Below are 23471 nucleotides of genomic sequence, written 5' to 3'. Positions count from 1 at the left end.
AAAGATACCAAGGGACTCTTGGGACTGAGGCCTGACGTCATTCCACCCCTATTTCGTGACGTACATCCGTTTTCAGAAGGATCTCGAAAAACCTGATTTACAACGCTCATAACTTTTTAAAATCCTAAGAACGTTAGCTTGTGTCGATTCATTGTCAAGTTTAATATTATAGATAAATAATCACGTGGCTGTTGATTTATTATATAAAAAATTAATATATAATATTAGTATTTCAAAAAAGAAAGTACATCTACGTAAGACTTTATTGTGGCAAACTATGTAATTAAATTTTAATTTAATTTGAGACACGGTGGAAAAACGTGAGACCTGGGCCTGAGGCCTGGCGTCATTCTACCCCTATTTTATGACGTACATCCACTTCCAAAAGGGACTCAAGAAGCCCGACTGATGACTTGGAATGTCAGTTTGTGTCGAACCGTCACCGAGTAAACTTGCTTCTTGATTTAATCTTATAGTTAAATAAATAACTACGTGGTCGTTAATTTATTATATATGTGATAAATATATATTGATATTTTATAAAAAATTTCCAAACTAAATTTTTGTATATTACATTAAAATAATATATATTAATTAATATCTACATAAGTGGTAATTAACTTTTTATCAGTTTTTAGTATTCCGGTGGTATGTAATATTATCAGAAATAAAAATATTTAAAATTTAAAAAAATTGATTAGTGTTGAATGAGATCAGCAGTAGGTAAAAAGTTTGTGGTCGAATCTATATATAGATATAGTAGACTGTAGATTATTTTTCGCGCCTGAAGTTTACTCGAAACGAGTCGTCGCGCAGAGGTGTGGATACGTCGTATGTGTATACGTTATAACGTAGCATTGGTAGCATAACGTGGTAATATGGTATGATATAGCCGCGACAGGAAGAGTCGCATGCAGTCGTGCTGGTGCTGTTGTAGAGGAGCATAGAGGAGTGGTGCTGACTGCTGACTTAACTGCAGACTACAGTGACTACTTGTACTAGTCAGCTCCGCGTGCGCGAAATCGCGAATAATCGGTGTGCTCTTGCTCTGTTTCTCTGTTTCGGCCTCAATACCACCAGACAAACATCATCACCATCACCATCACCTCCTATCAACTAACAGCCATACATCTGTGTGTAGATAAAAGCCTCTAGTTTATTTATCGTGTAAAAAAATAAAAACATTCAATTGACATATCCATCAAAAAATTAATAACTATTTGTTATTATCATTAACTATTATGTTAATTGCAATTACGTGTGATTCGGTTTTTAAAAATAATAACAACAATGAAAATTTAAATTTATATTTATTATAAATTGCTCAATATCAAGGTAAAGATTTTATAACGATAGATAAGAGATTATTATAAATTAAAACATATTTTAATGTTTAATTAACGTATAAATGATGTTAGTCATTATCAAAGTGGATTTAAATAAGTGATAATTGACAGTAGATAGGACAACTATTTTTTAATTAATTATTTAGTGATTATATTAACGAGAATGACGTATTAAATAATATATAAATTAAAAAGTGAAAGTGATTGGTGTTTAATGTTTTAGGTGGTAAAAAATATATACATATATATATATATGTGTATGTATATTATTGCCGCGGCTGTAACGTGAATCGTGGTGGTATCCGAATATTCACGAGTCTCATCGATCGACTGACGACTCACGACCGAGAGAAGTCGAGAGAGTAGAGCTGAACTGGAGCTAGAGAGCATAGAGAGTACCACGGTCAGAGGAGGCCAGAGGAGACCAGAGGAAGCCAGAGGAGGCCAAAGCAGGCCAGAGCTCAACAGAACAGAGGAGGCCAGAGCAGGCCAGAGTACTGAGTGAACCAGAAGAGGAATAATAGGTGTGCCGCCGTGCCGCGACTTAAACTCCATTCACTCACTTTTTATCATCCAGCAATCATCAGTCCTAGCTCTCTATTAATTTAACTTTCACACATAACATAAATATATATGTACATTTATTGGTAATTTAACAAAACGAAAACTCGGCCACTGGTAAATATATATATATATACATATATAAATGCTCATACCGTCCTGGCCGTCTGATAGCTCTACCTGTCTTGCATCGTCTTGACAGTATACGCATTCAATTCGAGATAAGCTTTTACTATTTACTCAACTTGGATACCATTACAACATTTAACGGCTATAATAGATAATAGATGATAATAATAATAATAATAAAATAGTCCATTGTTATATTTATTGTCGATCGATGTCTTGAGTGGTAAATAATAAACTGTCAGTGGTGTGATTGTGCTACGTTTTATTTATTTATTTATTGAGAGTAAAGTGATGTGTCAGTGATAGGATATCGTTATACTTGAGAATTAACACTCCACACAATAAACAATCAATTATTTATTAAAAATAACTAAATAAATTATTTAAAATGGATTAATTTCCTCGAGAGATATTAATATTTTATTTTTTACAACGAACATGTGTAAACAAATAGTTAGAAGAGCTCGTAAAAAATATTCAAATTTAATGACATTTTAAGATACACATTGAGTATTAATTTATATAAAAAAAAAAAAAAAAACAAAAAAAAAACAAATATACATATTTATATATAATTATTGTAACGTGATAAATAAGTAAATCCTGTAGATAATCCTGAATAATCAGGTAGTCGTGTGTCAGTCAGAATGTTTTGTTTCCAGCGTCCATTTACGCGCACATCTCGTAACACGGTCACGACCCCTACTACTACAATGGGTAAACAGCAGACAACGAAGAGCTTGAGCTCAAGATTTAATAGACGCGGTTCTGAAGCTAAAAGTGAGGGATCTGGCTCCTCTTCGATTCAATATATCGATCAAGAAATTTCGGCGTCTACCAGCAGCAGCACCGATACATTACCGGGAATTCAAACAGACTACTTGGAATCAGATCCGCTGTCACCTGATCCAATTCTACTTGTCACTGCAGATGATACCACTACAGCGACACCGACAGTGACAGCAACAACAGTGACGGTAAACGGGATCCAAGAAGACGTCACAACTACGTCATCACCGTTGAAACAACAACAGCAGCAGCAGCATTTACAGTCACAGTCACAGTCACAGCTCCAGCCACAGCCACAGCTACAGCAAGAAGAGAAGCACAAGCAGAAGCAACAAAAAAAGGCTAACGGACGATGGAGGAAAAGAATACTTTTGCGTCTTAAGACTGATTTACCAAATCCAAATTCAAAAAATAAAAACACAAATGGCAGTTTTTTTTCCCCATTGTTGAGTATACCGACGTCATTTTCGTCCTCGGCGAAGAATACAGTGAAATCAAAATCATTGATGACCAGAAGAGCCGTTGACTCTAAGACTGTTAAAGCGGGAGGTTTCAAGGCTAGTTCGGCCAATGATATACCATCATTGTTGAATGAATTCGATCAAGATGAGGATGATGATGATGATGATGATGATGATGATGAAGATGAAGATGATGAAGATGAAGACGAAGAAGAAGAAGAAGAAGAAGAAGAGACAGGAGCTGAAGGAGGAGAGGAAGATGATAGCTGTGAAGACACTGAAGAAGGTTCATCAGTACCGTCCAGTCCAGCTGCTGCCATCTCCCTCGCTGGTTTACCACCCACTCAAGTGCCGTCTTATTACTCATTCCTTTCAGTAAATGGTGGTGCGATGCGACAAGAAACAACGAGCACCAGTTCGCCACAGTTATCAACTGGTCTAACACCGGGCTCGAACAATGAACGGGTATTACCCTCAGAAACAGCTGAAACAAGCTCGGTGACAGAAGAATGTTTACCTGTGGGTATGAGTCTCAAGAAACTCGACACTCTGGATCCACCAAGTTGTTTGCCTGCCGCACGTTCTTGTCCAAATCTCGAACAACAGTCGATCGGTTGTTCATCTACCAGCGGTTCTTCTAGCCCTAGTCCAAGTCCTGGACCCACTGGACCGCGATTCAAGCCAGTTGCCGAGGGGGACATTCAAGTCTGCTATCTAAATCACGCAAGGACGGTCGTCAGCAAAATATTGTCCAGTAAATTTCTCAGACGATGGGAAACTCATCATCTCTATCTCAACGACGCCTGCCTATCATCCAAAACGGTGAGTAAATAACAACATTATTTTATTTACACACACTCACAATATGCGTGTGGGTTTTTTTTATATTTTTTTGACGCACGTTAATTTGGCTGTCTATAATAAACTTTGTGTTATCATAATAATTATTTTAATTGAGTTTACATTTTTGATAACGTCACGTGTGTAAAATTGACGTCAAAATTTTTTCATTATGATTATTATTATTCTAATAATAATACCATATATATGTATATATATACATATATACATTAATACAGCTGTGCAAGTATGTACATACGCTAATTAATTTTCACTGTCTACAGTACTTTTTCCCACGACTTTATTTTAGTGACTTAATTTATTAAATGCCTTAACACTATTTACACCTCTCTCTATCTCTCATTGTCTTTTTTTTATACTAATGTACTTTTATATTTAGCCGCGAGTCTTTCAATACGCGTCTCGAAATAAATTTTAATCATCAGGCCAATGCGCTTACTACTCATACGTTTTACGTTTACTTCGTTTATTCGTTTGTCGTGTGTCTTTAATAAAATAAAATAATAAAAAAAGGACCCGTACGTATTTGCTCTTGTTAATCCTATCTTTATACGACCTTTTAATATATTTCAAATATACATATTTTATTTTTTTTAATTAGTTGAGATAAAATACTTATTTATATATATACATATATACATTGATACGGTGGATTAATCAGTTTGATTACTCAATGATGTGTAAAGAAGATATGTACATTATCAATTAATGAAATACGTAAATTAAAGCTGACACTTAACAAAGTTTTTAAACGCGAATGGATAAATACTATTCGGAGTAAAAATACGTGCGTCAATGTGTATTAACCTAGAGTATTAATAATAATTAACTTCAATATTAAAATTATGTTTAAAAAATGAAAAAAAAAGTTGTGATATACATTAATATTCAATTTTATTTTTTTGTGTATTATACAATTTAACATATCAAAGATGTGTATTTGTATATATATTTACAGACTTGAGCATTAATTATTATGATAGATCGTACATTATAAATTGATTTATAAACTCATCGATAATAATTTTTAACACAAAGTAGTATTCAAATGTGTGTGTAGATCATTCATTATTTTATCTGAGGATATAAATTTAAATGCCATTAAATTTATGGCGCTAAACATTTATATGCTTGTATACATAGTTACTCATATTATGCATTACAGTATTAATAATAATAACAAAAAAAATGAATAAAAAAAATATATATGTATATAAAAAACAATTAATTAGAGTAGCAATTGGCACATTAACATTATGACAGCGTAATTTATTATAGAGTTGCGGTGAATGTCGATTTATATATAGATATATATTGTAAGGGAGCATCTGTGTATTAGACAAATGGCTGCAATTAATAATGAATACCTGCTATTACTATATTTTATATATTTTTCGCTCGACTCTGCGTGACTGATGCACATAAACTTTTTTTATATTTCTAACCGCAAGAAAAATAATAATTTACGAAAGAAATGGGGCAAGGAAAAATTTTTTATTATTATCTAGTGTTATTTATGATGGTTAAATAATGATAAATTTTGATGCTGATTATATGCACTTGACGCAAATGAATTAATGTAAATTTTCGGAATAAATACATGTAACTGGTAAAAATAAAATCCATAAATATTGGCTGTAGTGTGAGTGTATGATGATACCGATTACTGAACAACATTGACAGCGACGACGACGACGACGACGAAAACGACGACGACGATACAAGGTCGAAAGGAGGCGTATAAATGTGTCATTGATAAAGTTCAAAACGTTTAATTCAACGTTAAATTGATTTATATAAACATTTGTTTTGAGCGTGAGCGTTTTTGATAATAACTTTTAATATTTGCCGGCATTAATTTATCATCATTTTATTTTATTCTTCTTTAAGAAGTTCGTATTATCTATTTTATTTCTTCCTACTCATTCTAGTTCGCTTTCGAGCTCATCTTCTCATATCATATCATATCATATTATATAGAATATACTTCCGACAATCCTCTGGTGATCTTTATTTCATGAGACTTGTAAATGTCAAAAAGACTTAAGCCTACGTCATTTATAGTTTTAATGTTTTAATTCAAAATTACGTGTTTTCTGTAATAATAATAATCAGTTGAGCTAAAGGTCATCAGTTTTAGAGGATTAATTTTTATTATATTTTTTATTTTTTATTGTTAATTAATACTTTTTGCATAATTTAATCAGCAGGCGTGTTATCTTTATATCTTTTCTCATGTTATTGTTAACAATAATAATAAATAAATAAGTGATAGCGTACAGTACAACCACTTCCACCTTCGGCAGACTCGCGTTATGTACTAAAACGTGTGATATATCGTACATGTATCGTATCGAGGATATATATCACATTGAGCCATGCACGCTGGTGAGGCTTGACGTCAAAGCTGACCCTGGATATGAGTTTCCGCCGTCGGACACCACAGATTGTCTCCGATAGTCTAGCTCTTGGTATATGGAAATTAAGTGGTTTTTAACCGCAAACTATTACTTTCCCAGTTTCCCTATTTATATTTTAAATAATAAAACAAAAGTTATTGCTTGCACGTGTTGATAATTGTCGAAATGCATAAAACTTTTCGTTGAAATCCTAACTAAATATTTTTTTTAAAATACCCAGAAAAAATAAAGCAATAAGTCTTTGTTAAAGATTTATGATTTATTGCATTGCTAAATAATAGTTTGATGTTAAATTCAAGTTTACGATGTAATAAACTAATGATAAAACACACACGACACATGAATCAACATTAATCGTGATGGATTTTCTTTGTCCATCATTTATGGTCAAAGAAAAAAAAATAACAACAGCAACTAATGTCGCATTTAAATTAATGAGTTATGATTTATGATAAAAGCTTTTTTTTTTTTTTTTATATAGGGGAGGGTGGGGCAGAGCGGCCCCCCTGAAATTTTGATAAAAAAAAAAATTTTTTTTTTTTCGACTAATTACTATAAATTCGATATGTTTGCGCATTTTTACCCCTACGCATGACATTTGGGGCAAAATGGACAAGCCCAAAATTTTTAAAAAGTGATTTTTTCATATTTTTATCGTCAAATTAAAAAAAAAATTGTTATAATTCCACATTTCTAGACCTACGCATAACGCCTGGGGCAAAATGGACCAGCCGAAACTTCCGAAAAAATTATTTTTTCACATTTTTCGGCCGTTTCTTTATGTAAGAGGCAAATTTGGTCACTAAAATTTATAAAAATAAAATTTTTTTTTTTAGTTGATAAATTTTTGAAATAAAGTAAAACTAGAGAATTGTTTTTTGTTTTATTAAATAACAATTAGTAATTAAGGTAATCGAGAGTGAACGATTTATTACACTTTAAAAAATTTTTTTCGAGTAATATAAAACCAAAATAGTTGTCAAGAGAAAGAAATACATTCTTAATGATGAAAACAATTTAAAAAAAAAAAAAACGAAAAAAAAAAATTTCTTATCACTTTTTGAAGGGGGGCCGCTTTGCCCCACAAAAAAAAAATTTTTTTTTCATAATTTTGGCAAAATTTCCATAAATTTGTTCGAAATAGGACAAAAGTAAAGTGATCTTATGGTTGAAAGCCACAAAAAATAATAATTGGCTTAGGGGGGCCGCTCTGCCCCACCCTCCCCTAAATAAATCCGGTGGGTACGGGTATCTAAATAATAATAAAACAATGGTATCATTTGACAGAATGTATTATATTGTAATAGCGTGAAATGTCTTTGCACCCTGTAGTGATTATTCAGATGATGTATAGCTTAGTTGTTTAGTTGTTGTACACCGGGTGGATACTGGATATATGTATGGCGTTCATTGAGAATAGAGGGTGGATATAAGCCAACACGACAGATTAGCTTGAGCTCACTCGAACAGTCGTTCAACCCACGGCCTAGATTCACCAATGACGTCATTCAATCTCTTCTCTACGCAAGCGTTTTCCCCCACTATCCCCATTCGCTACTTGAGTTACAACAGATTCAACATTTTTTTTATTTTATTTTTTTTCCTTTTTCTCCAGCTATGATAAAGTACATAAAAACTAAAAGCACGCGAGCGTGCAATAATTTTCGTCCATCGACAATCATTTTCAATACTTGTTATCTTCTTCTTGTACAACTACTTCTTGTACTTGTTCTTGTTCTTGTTCCTTTCCATTCAGTCGTTATCTCAACATATACAAACCGTTTCTACCCCAATGATTTCGATTTAGCGTCTTTAAATTACCACATTCGTTTAAATGGAGCGCACGTCCCTCTGCACCTTCACCCCCCCCCCCCCCAGTTTATCAAATTCTAAATTGTTTTTTACTTTTATTATTAATTATATATACAACTAGATCAATCCAGTTCCGCTTTAATATTTTTTTCTCACGATCTCACCTGTACCCATACCGAGGATACTATTTGCGTCATTTAACACATTATATATATATTGTCATCCATATTTTGGTGGTAATAAATTATATTTTATGCTCTTTATGATAAATTTAATGGCAAGTAGTAAGTGATTAGCGAACGAATGATTGATTTTGATAAAAGCATTTAAATGTATGTTCGCCAGCATATTGCCCATCATCAACCAGGCATTTGCGGTAAAAGGGAAAAGAGCAAGTATAATATACCCCCGGATGTGATGTTGTAGGAAAATGCGATGAGTGATGACCTACTGACATACTTGGATTCTCATGTTACATCTTTTCGCTTTAATTACTTCTGCTGTTGGAATAAAATAAAAAAAAAATTATAAAAAAAACGTACAAACTCCAAAAAAAATTTATAAAACACACATTTTTTTTTGTTCTTCTTACAAGATTAAATACACAATTTAAATATTTCATTTATAAATAAATAAATTAAATATTTAATATGTGTGATGCAACTGCTGGTAGACATTAATCATTTTGATCGAGTTAATTCACGTCACAAATTATTAATTGATTAGCGTGTGTGCTTTTTATTAAATATATATATGTAGTGCATCATAATCCGGGACACTTATTATTATTATTATTATTATTATTATTATTATTATTATTATCGTTAAATAAATTGAAGTTAAAACACGTAATAAATGTGACTCACTGTGAGTAAAAGTTATTTAGTATGTGCTTTATATTATTATGGCGCGTATATTTTACGCATATCGGTCTTTCACTCGAACTCGTATCGGTTCAAGTCAACATCAATAGATTTTACGATCCGTTCTACGTCATTGCGCCCAATCGTCCAATCCCAAGCATTACTATTTAATTTTACGACCACTTTTTACCATAACATTTTATTTTATTTTATTTTCTTTTCCATCACAATAAATTCTCTTATCGAAAATTGAATTTTTTACTGTTAAAATTTTGTGTGTAAATACTCCATGCACCCGATAATTGCTTGTTGGTATTAATAATAAAATATCTAAAACTTGGTACCAAGCGTAATGGATGTGATGGACGAGCTCTACGTTTTGTTGAGATACTAAATTTTTATGGACCAACAATAACTTTGTAAAACTCTAGTCGGTTGCAAAGGGCAGGTTGATAAACAACATTTACCAAGTTTTAAATAAATTAACTTTGATATCAATATATTTAATCAAATTTATAACTAAACTTTCAGTCGGTCGGTTTGTTTGCATGTACGGGCGTCAGATAAAATCTCGAATACCCAATCAATCGATTTTCTTTCTTTTAAATTGCCTGGTTAATTACTGCTGGTAAATTAATTAAGTTTTATGATTTCATGACGTCAGACAGGGAACCATAAAAATTTATATTATTTTATTTAAATTAAAATTTATGAATTTTTCAGTTGACCGGATTTATTCAACAACCAATACCATACAGTTCCATGACTGAAGTGTATGCAGTCACAAGATGGGATCTAGCAAATAAATATTGTCTACGAATCGTATTGCCGGATGGATCATTATTACTTCAAGCACGTAATGCTTATGCCAGAAATCAATGGTATCATTCAATTCTTTGGATGGTAATTATTTGTTTTTAAAATAAAATACATATATTTTTATATATATTGATTAGGGCGTTTCAAAAAAAAACAAGAATTTTTTTTTTTCTCGGAACCAGGCTCAAAAGTTTCGTTTAGATGCCAAAATAGGCCTCTGAAAATATGAGCCCTTAATATTAATATTAAGGTAGTCCGCATTGCACTTTTTGATTTTCCATAAGAATAACACAGGAAAATAAATTTTTTTTTCTTCTGATTTTTGAAACTAATGAACCGTAAATTACATTGTAATGTCCATCACATATTTTTGTAGAGAATTGAACGCTCTATAAAAAAAGTCTCTTATCATTTTTTGATAAATTCGTCTGCACGAAAGTTATTGGAGCTGGAAGTCAAATCTACAGAAAATTTCGAGATCTTTTTACTTTTCCAGCAAAACTATTAGACTTATCAAAAAATGTCATAGGACTTTTTTTGTAGACAACTTTATTCCCTACAAATTATTTTTAATAAAGTTCATTCAAATTCCGCATTGTTTTTTAGTTATTTTCATTTTAACGTTAAATTCTCAAAATCGATTAGAAAACTATTATTTTTATGAGCTTGGCATTAAAATGAAAATAATTAGAAAACAATGCGGAATTTGAATGAACTTTATTAAAAATAATTTGTAGGGAATAAAGTTGTCTACAAAAAAAGTCCTATGACATTTTTTGATAAGTCTAATAGTTTTGCTGGAAAAGTAAAAAGATCTCGAAATTTTCTGTAGATTTGACTTCCAGCTCCAATAACTTTCGTGCAGACGAATTTATCAAAAAATGATAAGAGACTTTTTTTGTAGAGCGTTTAATTCTCTACAAAATTATTTGATGGACATTACAATGCAATTTATGGTTCATTAGTTTCAAAAATCAGAAGAAAAAAAAATTTTTTTTCCTGTGTTATTCTTATGGAAAATCAAAAAGTGCAATGCGGACTACCTTAATATTAATATTAAGGGCTCATATTTTCAGAGGCCTATTTTGGCATCTAAACGAAACTTTTGAGCCTGGTTCCGAGAAAAAAAAAAAATTCTTGTTTTTTTTGAAACGCCCTAATATTTATAGTATTGTATTGGAAGTAGTTGATTAATAAATGAAATTATTTATAGAAATGCATGTTCAAGTATCAGCATACAATATCAATAAACCCAACAGAAGATATAATTCTTAAAGAACTTAAATCGATGGTAGACTTTGCTCTGTGGACTCCTTTGCAAGACGACCGAATAAATGCAACGCCTTTGGAAGCGGTGGCAAAGCTTCTAAACGGTTCGCTGTTGATAAAAATGAACGAGAGCCAAGATAATATAAAGGAGGATCAAGAGTCATGTGAAATGGCAAGTTTCAACGAGCAAAGGAACTGGGCGGAAGCTGTGCTGGCAGTTGCTGATCCGCTTTTAGAAAAAGCACCACTACCTCCAGTGTTGGCAATTGCATTATCGCGGCTCGTTCTGCAGCATCCAAAATCATCTCTTGTACCAGCAATAACACCTGCAGTCACCCGTTACCTAAAGCATAGTGTTGAATCTTCTAAAACTCCAGATATGCGAAAACTTTGTCAAATATTTGTAGACGCTCTTTATCAAAATAGCGAGCAGTCACTCAGAGATTACATTAGTTATGTTCACGGTCCTGGCAGCGATTGTCCGCATCCTCGAATTATACCAAATTTTATTTCTGCGTGCATTGGTGGAATATTTAGTTTGTAAATTTCTTTTTTCTTTTTAAACTTTTACTTAAATATTTAAACCTTGAATTACTTTATTTATTATTGTATTTATTTTTTTTAGCTTTGAAGTTCCAAAGCACAGTCTTGACATCAGCCAAGATCTACCAGTTCCGCCGTTAGATGCCTATTTATTAGGATTAATAATAATGTAAGTTTTGTTACAATTAATTATAATAAATATAAATTACATACTATTTTATATTAAATAAATAAAATAATTACAGATCGGAATACTATAACAGCAAAATCTTTCTAAGTTCAGTATTACAAGCAGTACCATTTCCCGGAGATGCATTGATAAATAAACAGTTTCAAGAGTCAATGATGAATATTATACTGTGTCGAATTGTTCAAGACACACGTTGTGACGTTCACCGGATGGTCTTACCAATACGTGAGGAACGACGAGGATGGATTCATATTGTAGCTCCGTCTAGTCCAGGTTGTCCTGATGATGGTACTCTGTTTGGAATAATGGTAATTATTTACTTAATTAAATTAAAATAAATCATTTTTTATAAATAAATAAATAAATTTAGTTGACAACTCTGCTGGGATGCTGCAATCGTCGTAAAAAGTTTATCCATTTGCTGCTCAAGAAAACTGGAAGTGCGTGTCTACTTATGGCAATAAGAGGATGCGATGCAGCCCAAGAAGCTCTTTGTCTCATGCTAGAGTGGCGTATTGTCACCAATGAGGAAGACAAGGTTCAAGTTATCTCAGCACTGCAGTCAACTCCTTCGGGTAAAGAACGTTACTTAGCTCTCTGTCAACGTCAAAGTAATCTCCAGGAATTGGTAATAATATAATTCAAATTATTTTAATTTTTTATATAAATTCATATATTTATTATTATTATTGTTATTTTTAAAGCAACAAAAAGGTGGTCCAAAGAAATTAACTCTTCCGGTACGTGCTACGGATGCTGACGTAGCACAGGTACTGGGTAATGGTGCTCTCGGTGATTTGGAGAGTCTCACTTTGGCATTTACTTCAGTAACATCTGCATGCGCTGAACAAATTATAAAACTACCATCACTTAAACATCTAAACTTATGGGCGACCCAATTTGGTGATGCCGGACTCCAGATGATAAGTGAGCATCTTCCAAAACTTCAGGTCCTCAATCTTTGTGAAACACCTGTTACTGACAAGGGCATATCTACCCTAGTATGTAAGTATTTATTTTCAAAAATAATAATAATAATAATAATAATAATGATGAATAATTATTTATTTATTAAAAAAATTTTTTTTTCTCTTTAGCTCTTACAAGTCTTAAAAAATTAAACTTAAACAGTACCAAGTTGTCTGCTCAGACATACGAGACGCTCAAAAAACGTTTGCCATCTCTACAAGAAATTGACGTACGTTATACAGAGGCCTGGTGACCCGAATCCATGCTTCCAGCTCTCAAGATTAGAAAATGGAATAATAATTTACGCAATAATATTATTACTAGTACCAGTAATAATGATAATAATATTATTATTAATAATGATAATGAAGTTTATGAAAATCCTAAAAGACAATTATAATTGTAGAATTGAATGGACGAATTAAGTTTGAATGATTTTATTGGTAAATCGCGTGAAAGTTTTTTTAATAAGTTTTATAATTCGATGCCAATTTAACTTTATTTATTTATTTTTTTTAAGACTAAAAAATACAAGTTCAAGTTTTTTAATTAATTAATTAATAAATATGCGAATAGTTTAATTTAATAATTAATAATAGGGTCGGCGTTGTTTTAAACTGTGGATGGGCTTTCTTGGACAATATTGCCACGGACACCAGTCTGCCTAACATTATTATTAAAATTATTATTATTATTATTATTAGTATTACTACTTTGATTTATTAAATATTTGTATAGACTCAACAAGTCCGTGTGCAGTTTTAGTCTGATGAAGAGAGAGACACAATCGCAAAGTTGTCTTTCAACAGAAAAAAAAAAATAGTGTATTGCACACCAAGGAAGGAAAGTAGGAAATTCCAATCCACGCAGATTGGGACGTCATGTTTTCCTCCATGGGATGTATACTATTTTTCACCAGATCTGCATCTGATTAATGGCGCTTGCGCTTTATTTTATCAGCAGAGAAAAGTACGACTTTCTTCCCTCTAAGCAGGGCAGGCCCGTGAAAAAATATTCTGATCAGGCTTGATATGAGCTGATAAGGCCATATCAAAATTTTTGATATATTCATATCTGGCCTGATATGATCTGATATGTCCATATTTGATTTTTGATAGGTCCTGATCTGGCCTGATATGAAAATTGGCCATATCAGGCCAGATCAAGCCTTATCAATTTGATATGTCTATATCAGACTTGATATAGCTTGATAATCTCATATATAATGTTATATTTATTTCTAATAGGTCCTGATATGGCCTGATATAACCTTATAAAGTTATATATACTTTGATATACTTAAAAAAAAAATCCCTGATCAGGCTTGATATAACTTGATATGACTTTATATAGTCTGATATATATATATATAAATTGATATACCTGTGAATAAAAATCCTGATCAGACTTGATATAATTTGATAAGCCTTTATAGAGGTTAAAAATATCAAGTTACCTCAAATTGTATTCGAAAAGATGTGTCATGGAAGTTGAACACGATAGATTTTTTTATACACAATAAAAATTTATTGATATTTATTTTTTACATATTTTTTTAAAATAAATTTGGTCTTTTACAGATGTAATTTTTTATAGACAATTTATATCAAAGCATATGTAGTCTGATATGGCCAATTTCCATATCAGGCCTGATATAGTCTGATCAGAATATTTTTTCACGGGGGAATTTAAACTTTCGGTGCAGGTATGGTGAAAAAAGTTATTAAAACAAATCCAGCGTCTGAGGATGCCCAACTGCCTTATTAAAAATTATTTGTGACCACTGCCATACGAAAAATGCACAGATTTTTATCATAAAACCCGGATTTATTAAATAGTTAAGTATTGAAAAAAAAAAATTAATAGAAATTTCGTAAATTTTTTCGACCCTAGTATTTTCAATGTCTAGAACTCTTGTAATCAACTATTTCAATAGTGTAAATAAATAAGTTTATTAATAATTACTTAATAATAATAATAATTTATTGTAGTTAGGAAATGTTTATATGTTATACGGATTAATATTAAAAATAATAATAATAGAGTAATGAAAATAAAAAATATATTTCAATTGACGTAGATAAGAAACCGAATTTTCCCGTGATATCGTATCGGAATTAATTATTGACATAGCGATTTATTTAGTTTCGATTAATGATTGTTATCAATTACAAAATGACTGATTCTGTATTTTATTATTTTAAATATATATATATTTAAATATATATTTCCAAGCTGCAAGGGAGCAAGATTGTAAGAAGACTGCTTATATCAATTTCATTAATAAAGTCGTTACATAATTAATTCATTCATTGATTTAATTGTCGATATATATATATATATATATATATTATCATTTATCAATGGCCACAATAAATAATTAAAATTTAATATTATGCGCAATAAAGTCACTAAATAAAAGACATTAGCTTGTGCGTAATTGAAATAATTTATCCTCGATAGAATTAAAATTTTACAAATATTTTTAGGATACTGTTGATTGATTAGTATAATTATACATCATTTATTTATTTTTTAATATAAAAAAAATATATATATATAATTATTATTATTATTTAATGTATATATTAATTTGTTAAATTATTAAATATTATTGTTTAGTCGTGTAGAGGCCGTTGGAGCCTCGATATTTTAGGATTACTTGGGTCGATGTTTATTTTAGATTGTAAATTTGAGGGCAATTCGCGCCAGACGGCTTCAGGTACACTCTCTGTAATAAAATATAATAATATTAGATATTAAAATTTATTTGTTTGGTATTTATAAATAAATAAAATGCAGTTACCTTTACACTTGTAAAGTAAGTCTGACCAAATAATCATTTCCTGAGAGAAACAGAAGACCCCGAGACGTCCGCCCTTGAGGGCTGAGTTGAAGACGTTCCCAGAGTCGGCAATCAGACGTGGCCCTTCAAAGATCCAGAGTCTTATCAGTCCAATACTGGGTCTGTGTATCAGTTGCCATCTGTAAGAAGTCTTCTCCTTCCAGCCGACATTTCTTGGATCCTTCCACAGTAATTTAACTTGATTATTTGTGTCTCCAGTGTGCCACAAACTATTCCGCATTATTTTACCGGGACCTGTTTCTGAGTCAATGAGTTTCAATTGAATTCCCGGCTCAGCAACTGCACGGAATGGAGTAGCACGCCAATAAGTTTGAGTATTTTTTTTCCACATCACTGAGTAAAATCTGTGTGTGTTTTGATATGAAAACACAAAACCGACGTAGTCGTCATCTATTTCCGTATTAATGTAGAAAGTTCCTTCAAAGTCAACTCCAGTAAAACTGTCAAATCCTTTTCACCAACAGTCAAAATAATTATTAACACAATTAATTATTAATTTTTATTTATAAAATAACTTACCGACAGCTATTCCAGGATCACTATTTTGAGTTTGAACAATTTCAGCTCCGTTGTGATGAATCTGCCACTTGGGATCTATTTGGGCTTCGCCTTCTGGATCCAGTGCGATTATTTCATATTTACGAAAATCAGTCGTCCATACTTGACTATTATTCGGACAATTATCACGTATATTTATGATAGTGTCATTGTCATTATCATCCCAACAAGCGTCACCAAATCCGCCTCCTAAATAAATATAAATATATTTATTAAATTACATAAAATATAAAAATACTTTTCAAAATAATTACCTCGTGAATTTTCTTGCAATGGATTGTAAACAAACCGACAATTGTCAAAATGATTGGGCACGCCGTCATTGTCAGCATCATCATCACACTCGTCACCAATGCCGTCATGATCAGAGTCCGTTTGCTCAGAATTTGGAATATCCGGACAGTTATCAATATTATCTTGAATCCCGTCTTTGTCTCTGTCATGACCGTCATCGCAGGCATCACCAACTCTGTCTCTGTCCTCGTCTTCCTGGTTGCGATTGGGAATGGCTGGACAGTTGTCGCAAGCATCTCCAACCCCATCACCGTCAGAGTCACGCTGATCTTGATTTTCCTTCATCGGACAATTATCGTCATCATCCAATATTCCTAAAATAAAATTTTTTTGCTAAATATCATTAAAAATAATAAACAAATAAAATAAATACCATCATTGTCCTTGTCATTGTCACAAGCATCACCAATACCATCCCCATCAGTATCTCTCTGATCGGTATTAAATTTCGACGGACAATTGTCGCAGGCGTCACCACGCCCATCAGGACCATCCCGATCAGTATCTTCTTGCTTGGGATTGTGATGAAACGGGCAGTTGTCTGAGGAATCGAGTACACCGTCATTATCAGAGTCATCATCACAAGAATCACCGTAGCCATCGTTATCAGAGTCCTCTTGTCCGCTATTTGGTACATATCTACAATTATCTGCCGGAATTATTTCATGGTTTTCAAGTATCAGTTCCTCATCTGGATGCCCATCGCTATCAGAATCAACTCCACACTTTACTCCGTTGCCTGCCCAGCCAATATGGCACTGAAATAATTTATTTAAATAATCAATGATATTTTAAAATACAGAAAATATATGTAAATATTTTGTATTTACTTGACAAGTGTATTGATTAACAGCAATGCAAATACAATCAGCATTTTCATCGCACACAGTTATTCTGTCAGGACATATATTGTGTGCTGGACGACATCCAACAGTTTGATTGCCAACAAATCCTATTTTGCATGATCCACATCTGAATGACCCCTGTATTGAATTATTATTATTATTTATGTTAACGATATTTTTTAAAATATATAATAATAAAATATAAAAAGAAACCTTGGTGTTGATGCACTCTGAATTTGGGACGCAGCCTCCATTTCGTCCATCATCGCACTCGTTAATGTCCTGGCAGATCTGCTTGTTCCTGAGAGCGAACTCGATTCCAATACCCTCGGACTCGGATCCAGTGAATCCCGAGGGGCAGGGTCGACATCTGTCATCGGGCAGGAGGCATTTACCGGATGGGAGGGTAAATATCTTCATCATTTACCCATTATACTTATTTATTCCGTTTAACAACGTTTATAAAAAATGTCATTTTCTATTTACTTTTTTAAACTTTTTTTTCTTTTATAAATAATAAAAACTACCAATTATGACTATTATTATTAATAATTAATAAGGGAAGTAAGAGGAACATGAAATGAATTTTAAAGACGAATGCAATTGTAAATATTATTATTCGTCTTTTTAGTTTCCTTGTCAATTATTTTATGTTCATTATTATACAGTGTAAAAAAAAAAAATTTAAGTACAAAAGAATAATAGGATCTAGCTAATTTTGATTAAGAAAATGACAAGAGATTTTAAAAATAGATTGTGAGCAAGAAAGAGGATTTAATTTAATTAAAATAATTAAGTAGAAGATAAAATAAAATAATAATTACGATTTTAAAAATGAAAAGATTTGGATTATTATGTAAATTAATTTGATAATTCCCAGTCAGGAGGCTCGCACCTGTATCCTGGGGAGATGTTGATGCACTGAGATCTTGGGTCGCAGGGCTGAGTCAGATCGCACTCGTCAATGTCCTGGCACTTGGTCCCATTTCCGGTGTAGCCTTCAGGACACGCGCCGCACTTGTAGTACGGATACTCTTGAGTTGGATGACAGGTTACTCCGGAATGGCAGGGATTCAAGTCACAGCCTCTTACTCGCTGGCAGTGTTCTCCATTTCCAGTGTACCCAGACGGACATTGTCCACATCTGAATTATTATTTATAAAATATTCGGGCCAAAATTTCGCGTGCCAAATGCCAAAAGGGCGTATAAAAGTTATACGCCCTTTTGGCTTTGATGAACCAAAAGGGCGTATAATTTTTTTATTTTTGGTGCCAATCGTTTTGTAAACATGTTCTAAGCCTAAAAATAAAAAAAAAATTTCCAAAGCCAAAAGGGCGTAGGGGAAGGTGGGGCAGAGCGGCCCCCCTGAAATTTTGACCAAAAAAAAAATTTTTTGTTTTTCGACTAATTACTATAAATCCGATATGTTTGCGCATTTTTACCCCTACGCATGACATTTGGGGCAAAATGGACAAGCCCAAAATTTTGAAAAAGTGATTTTTTCATATTTTTATCGTCAAATTAAAAAAAAATTATTATAATTCCACATTTCTAGCCCTACGCATAACACCTGGGGCAAAATGGACCAGCCGAAACTTCCGAAAAAATTATTTTTTCATATTTTTCGGCCGTTTCTCTATGTAAGAGGCAAATTTGGTCACTAAAAATTTATAAAAATTGAATTTTTTTTTTTAGTTGATAAATTTTTGAAATAAAGTAAAATTATAGAATTGATTTTTTTTTTTATTAAATAACAATTAGTAATTAAGGTAATCGAGAGTAAACGATTTTTTACGCTTTAAAAAATTTTTTTCGAGTAATATAAAACCAAAAATAGTTGTCAAGAGAAAGAAATACATTCTTAATGATGAAAACAATTTAAAAAAAAAAAAACGAAAAAAAAAAATTTTTTTATCACTTTTTGAAGGGAGCCGCTCTGCCCCACAAAAAAAAAAAATTTTTTCAGAATTTTTGAAAAATGTCCATAAATTTGTTCGAAATAGGACAAAAGTAAAGTGATCTTATGGTTGAAAGCCACAAAAAATAATAATTGGCTTAGGAGGGCCGCTCTGCCCCACCCTCCCCTATATCTTTAGATACAAAGATACAAAGATCTAAAGATATACGCCCTTTTGGCGATAGTACGTCAAAAATTTTTTTTCTGCAAAACTTTACGTTTCGAGCGATTCTAAAAAGAATGACAAAAAAAAATTTTTTATACGCCCTTTTGGCATGGAACCCTATCTAACTGCTGTAATACGCCCTTTTGGCATTTGGCACGCGATTTATCATGTCCCATTTATTTAATTAAATAAACCGTTTTTTGTTATCATCATCATTATTATTATATTATTTTAATTTTAAAAATGATTCATTAATAAACTGACCTGTATCCACTTCTTGTATTTTGACATCTTACCCCCGGGAAACAAGGATTGTCACTACATGTTTTAACTCTCTGGCAATGCCGACCATCTCCAATGTATCCTTGAGGACATCCCACACACTCAGGACCTCCTTCAGTATCACGACAATGGGCACCTGGGTAACATGGACTTTGATGTCTACATGATGGCCGCGGTGGAGGTGGTGGTGGTGGTGCTGGTGTTGTTGTGGCCACTTTAATTATTTATAAATAAATTAGCTTACAATTAATTACTTAAGTTTTTCAAATTTATTTAAAACTTGCCGACGTGAAATCCTGGACGGCAAGCCGCACACTCTTCAATTAATCTCCTTATAAATCGAGTTTCTTCAGTCTGTAATATTTCATTTGAACATTTAATAATTTATTAATTACTTAATTATTTATAAAATAATTACATTTTTTTCTACTTCGCTCCAAATTTTTTTAGTAACTTCTATTAGTTCGTTGAGAGTTTTTATGAGAGTTCCCTCTCCAATACAATCTGTAAATAAAATTATTTTAATAATTAAATATAATAATTATTTAATGTGATCGTTATCGTACTTAAATCGTCAATTGTATGGATTCCAATGTCTCCACGTCGACGGACACGGGAAATAGTCGTGCTGTGATTTGTTTTGTACTCAACATCCTCAAGATTTGTGCGGCAGCCTTCTCGTTCCCATAATTCCGAAATTTCCGAGCTTTTGTGTATTTTCGTATGATACTTTCTCTCTTTGTACTACACAATATAATACAGTAATTAATTACAAATAAAAATACACACGGATTACGTATGCTGATGAAAAGTGGACTTGATATGTTTTAAATTAATCACAGCCATATTTGGTAAGACTTGATACTTAATGGTCATAAATGGCGAAAAAAAATCTCAATTGCTAAATAATAAAACTGCAGTAGAAAATAAAAATGTATGAATCTTTAAAAGATGATGGAATGCGGGAGATAATTATTTGAATGACGTGGGTGAACTTGAAGTCTTATTAATAAATAGTATATTGTAAATAAATACCACTCGAAATACAGAATCTGTTCCCTCATTGAAAACATCTCTCAGTGTTTTTCTGATCGGAATAGCGCCTTGATTGTTGCAATTAACATAAACGTCGACTCGCGAGTTTTCTTTATTTTGATGGACAAGAAATATAATACTTTTTATTGGATGGGTTACATTAAGACTGCCCACTTGAAAATCTTGCCTTCCTTTTTTTCCTTCTTCAACAATTTCCAGCAGTACTGAAATCCAATTGATTATTAAATACACTGTAAAAAATCCGGAGTGAATTCGGAGTGAAATTAAATCCGAATTCACTCCTCATTCACTCCGTCACTCGGAGTTCCGGAGTTTTTAAAAAAATCACTCCGCATGCGGAGTGAATTGGGAGTTTTTTTTTTAGCGGAGTGATTGCGGAGTGACGCGGATTTTATTTCACTCCCAATTCACTCCGGTCCGGAGTTTTAATACTTAAATAAATTTATACTAATTTATATTAAACTGCTAAACAATGTGTGTGTGTGTGCGTGTGTGTGTTCGATTGTGTGCTTGTGTGCAAATATGTGCGTGCGTGTGTGTGCAAGAGCGCGTGTGTGCCTAAATATGTATGTGCGTATGTGTGTGCATATCAGCTGATCAATAATGTAATACGCGAATTTTTACTTCAATTTTATTGAGTGGAGTTATATTTTATTAATAATATTTTCAAAACTCCGCTCCAGAGTGAATTTCACTCCGGAGGGATTAAATTAATAAAAAATTATCTACTCCGCGAAAACTCCCCTGCGGAGTGAATTTCACTCTGAGGGGAGTAAATAATTAAAAATTCATTCACTCCGCATTCACTCCGGATTTAATCCGCATTCACTCCGCGAATTTTTTACAGTGTATAATTTTTTTTTTTTTACTATTACAATATTTTAAAAAATCTTACTTGTGTTGGTACGCCGGTCAAGCATAAAAATAAATTTAGTATTTGGATCTGGATATTTAGCAGCAATCAGCGTTTCCGTACCTCCATGTTCACTTTTTTTGAATTTCAAATGTTTTAAACTTATTGCAAACTCATCGTCATTCAGAGCATCTCCAAGTGCGTCGCTGAGGACTTTTAAATAATTAATTAGAAAAAAAAAAAAATTTGACGCCTGATGTAATGATTAATGATGTAGGTGGATAGTAGTTTAGCAAAAAAAATTAACAAGTAATAATTATATTGTAGAATGAAGCGATTTAATTCATTAGACGTTGCATCAATTTATTATTAAATCAGTAACGCTGTCTATGGTAATTAGAACAATTATCAATGTGGGTTGCGTCTTACTTTTTTCTTAATACCTACTCGATGTAAAATAAATAAATAAATAATCAATTGAATTGAAAATAAATATCTGTATACCCAAGCCTGTAACGCAGTTTAAAATTGCGCCATTTTTCTGGCAAGAGAAACTTTTTCCTTAAAAGTTTAAATTGTCTGTTGGCAAACTCGAGTTTACTCAAGTACTTGCATTAATAAATTCTATAAATATGATTTAGGTATTTATATATATCATAAAAAGTATTTATTATTATTATTTTTATATTTTTTGCTAATAGAGTAGTAATGATAAAGAGAGTTGAGTGACCTTGCGATACCAGAGTGATACCACCAGCAAGTTGCCTTGGGTGGATTTACGTTTACAAACTACCGGGTTTTTTGTCCACGTTCTTAGCGACTGGTTTAAAAGGCATAACGTTTGTCGATGTCGTAATAGATATAAAAGGGTCGTCGATGCCACTAGTTCTCTTGGTAATAATAATAGTAATCAGTCACCAGTTATCATAATCAAAAATTCACAGTTAATATATTTTATTATAAATTATAAATGATTATGATTATAAATATTTATCGCGGCAACACCCCTCCTTGATGTTCTAATTTACCCTAAAACCGTGTCGGGGTTATCGGGATCAAGCTTTACAACATCTTATATATTAGATATTTATAAAATCGACAAACTGTTATTTATTTAATTATTTATTATTCGTCTATTAAGTAGGCCAATTTTATTTCAAAATTTTATTATTTTTTACTTAAAAAAAAAATAAATACCTTCGTCATAAGAAATAGCGGCTGCTACTGTAAGTATTCCTATAAAAATTACCACGATATTTTGAAAGCCCGCCATTTGTAGTGGGAGAAATTTAAGAAGAAAAAGAAGAGGAAGAATAGGAATTTAGTTTGAAATTAAAAATCGCGGTCCTCATATGGCGCAAAATTACACAGCACGATTTATAAAATACACTTATTTAAATTATTAAGGTTTATCAGATTGGATTGATAAATTTAAGTAAAGCTGGTGCCAGCAATGTACGTCGTCTACACAAGTCAACACTGAACCGGGGAAACTTTGCCGCCGAGTTTTATACGGCGCCCACGGACTCTTAACTTTTTTAAACCGCATAGGGAGAGAGGA

At 32.2% G+C, this 23471-nt stretch overlaps 2 protein-coding genes across 2 annotated transcripts; one reads left to right on the top strand and one right to left on the bottom strand.

The window, feature by feature from the left end:
• Positions 1-692: 692 nt before the first annotated feature.
• LOC130675957 (C-Maf-inducing protein-like) lies at positions 693-14891 on the top strand. Its single transcript, XM_057481889.1, has 8 exons — positions 693-4108; positions 9966-10145; positions 11275-11870; positions 11956-12042; positions 12119-12371; positions 12434-12691; positions 12768-13068; positions 13161-14891. The coding sequence occupies exons 1-8, from the start codon at positions 2684-2686 to the stop codon at positions 13283-13285; spliced, it is 3225 nt and encodes a 1074-aa protein (XP_057337872.1). The 5' UTR covers positions 693-2683; the 3' UTR covers positions 13286-14891.
• LOC130675964 (cartilage oligomeric matrix protein) lies at positions 13565-23413 on the bottom strand. Its single transcript, XM_057481901.1, has 15 exons — positions 23108-23413; positions 21953-22123; positions 21037-21260; positions 20568-20745; positions 20420-20505; positions 20286-20355; positions 19984-20215; positions 18491-18739; positions 17809-17965; positions 17581-17733; positions 17124-17508; positions 16711-17064; positions 16418-16645; positions 15839-16348; positions 13565-15763 (listed from the first exon to the last, which is right to left on the bottom strand). Exons 1-15 carry the CDS (start codon positions 23181-23183, stop codon positions 15651-15653), a joined length of 3186 nt encoding a protein of 1061 aa, XP_057337884.1. The 5' UTR covers positions 23184-23413; the 3' UTR covers positions 13565-15650.
• Between the last annotated feature and the right edge of the window lie 58 nt (positions 23414-23471).

Source organism: Microplitis mediator, chromosome 1 (genome assembly GCF_029852145.1).
Source record: "Microplitis mediator isolate UGA2020A chromosome 1, iyMicMedi2.1, whole genome shotgun sequence".
Classification (NCBI taxonomy): Eukaryota; Metazoa; Arthropoda; class Insecta; order Hymenoptera; family Braconidae; genus Microplitis; species Microplitis mediator.
Note: the sequence above shows the minus strand (reverse complement) of the source record. Positions and strands in the feature narration are given on the sequence as shown.

Coding starts and splice junctions, on each gene's coding strand:
- LOC130675957 (XM_057481889.1), top strand. CDS start 2,684: ATGTTTTGTTTCCAGCGTCCATTTACGCGCACATCTCGTAACACGGTC. Junction 12,043..12,118: donor TTATTAGGATTAATAATAAT/GTAAGTTTTGTT, acceptor AAATAATTACAG/ATCGGAATACTATAACAGCA. Junction 12,692..12,767: donor AAAGTAATCTCCAGGAATTG/GTAATAATATAA, acceptor TTATTTTTAAAG/CAACAAAAAGGTGGTCCAAA.
- LOC130675964 (XM_057481901.1), bottom strand. CDS start 23,183: ATGGCGGGCTTTCAAAATATCGTGGTAATTTTTATAGGAATACTTACA. Junction 20,746..21,036: donor CAGATTCTGTATTTCGAGTG/GTATTTATTTAC, acceptor TATATTGTGTAG/TACAAAGAGAGAAAGTATCA. Junction 17,966..18,490: donor AACATCTCCCCAGGATACAG/GTGCGAGCCTCC, acceptor GCCCGATGACAG/ATGTCGACCCTGCCCCTCGG.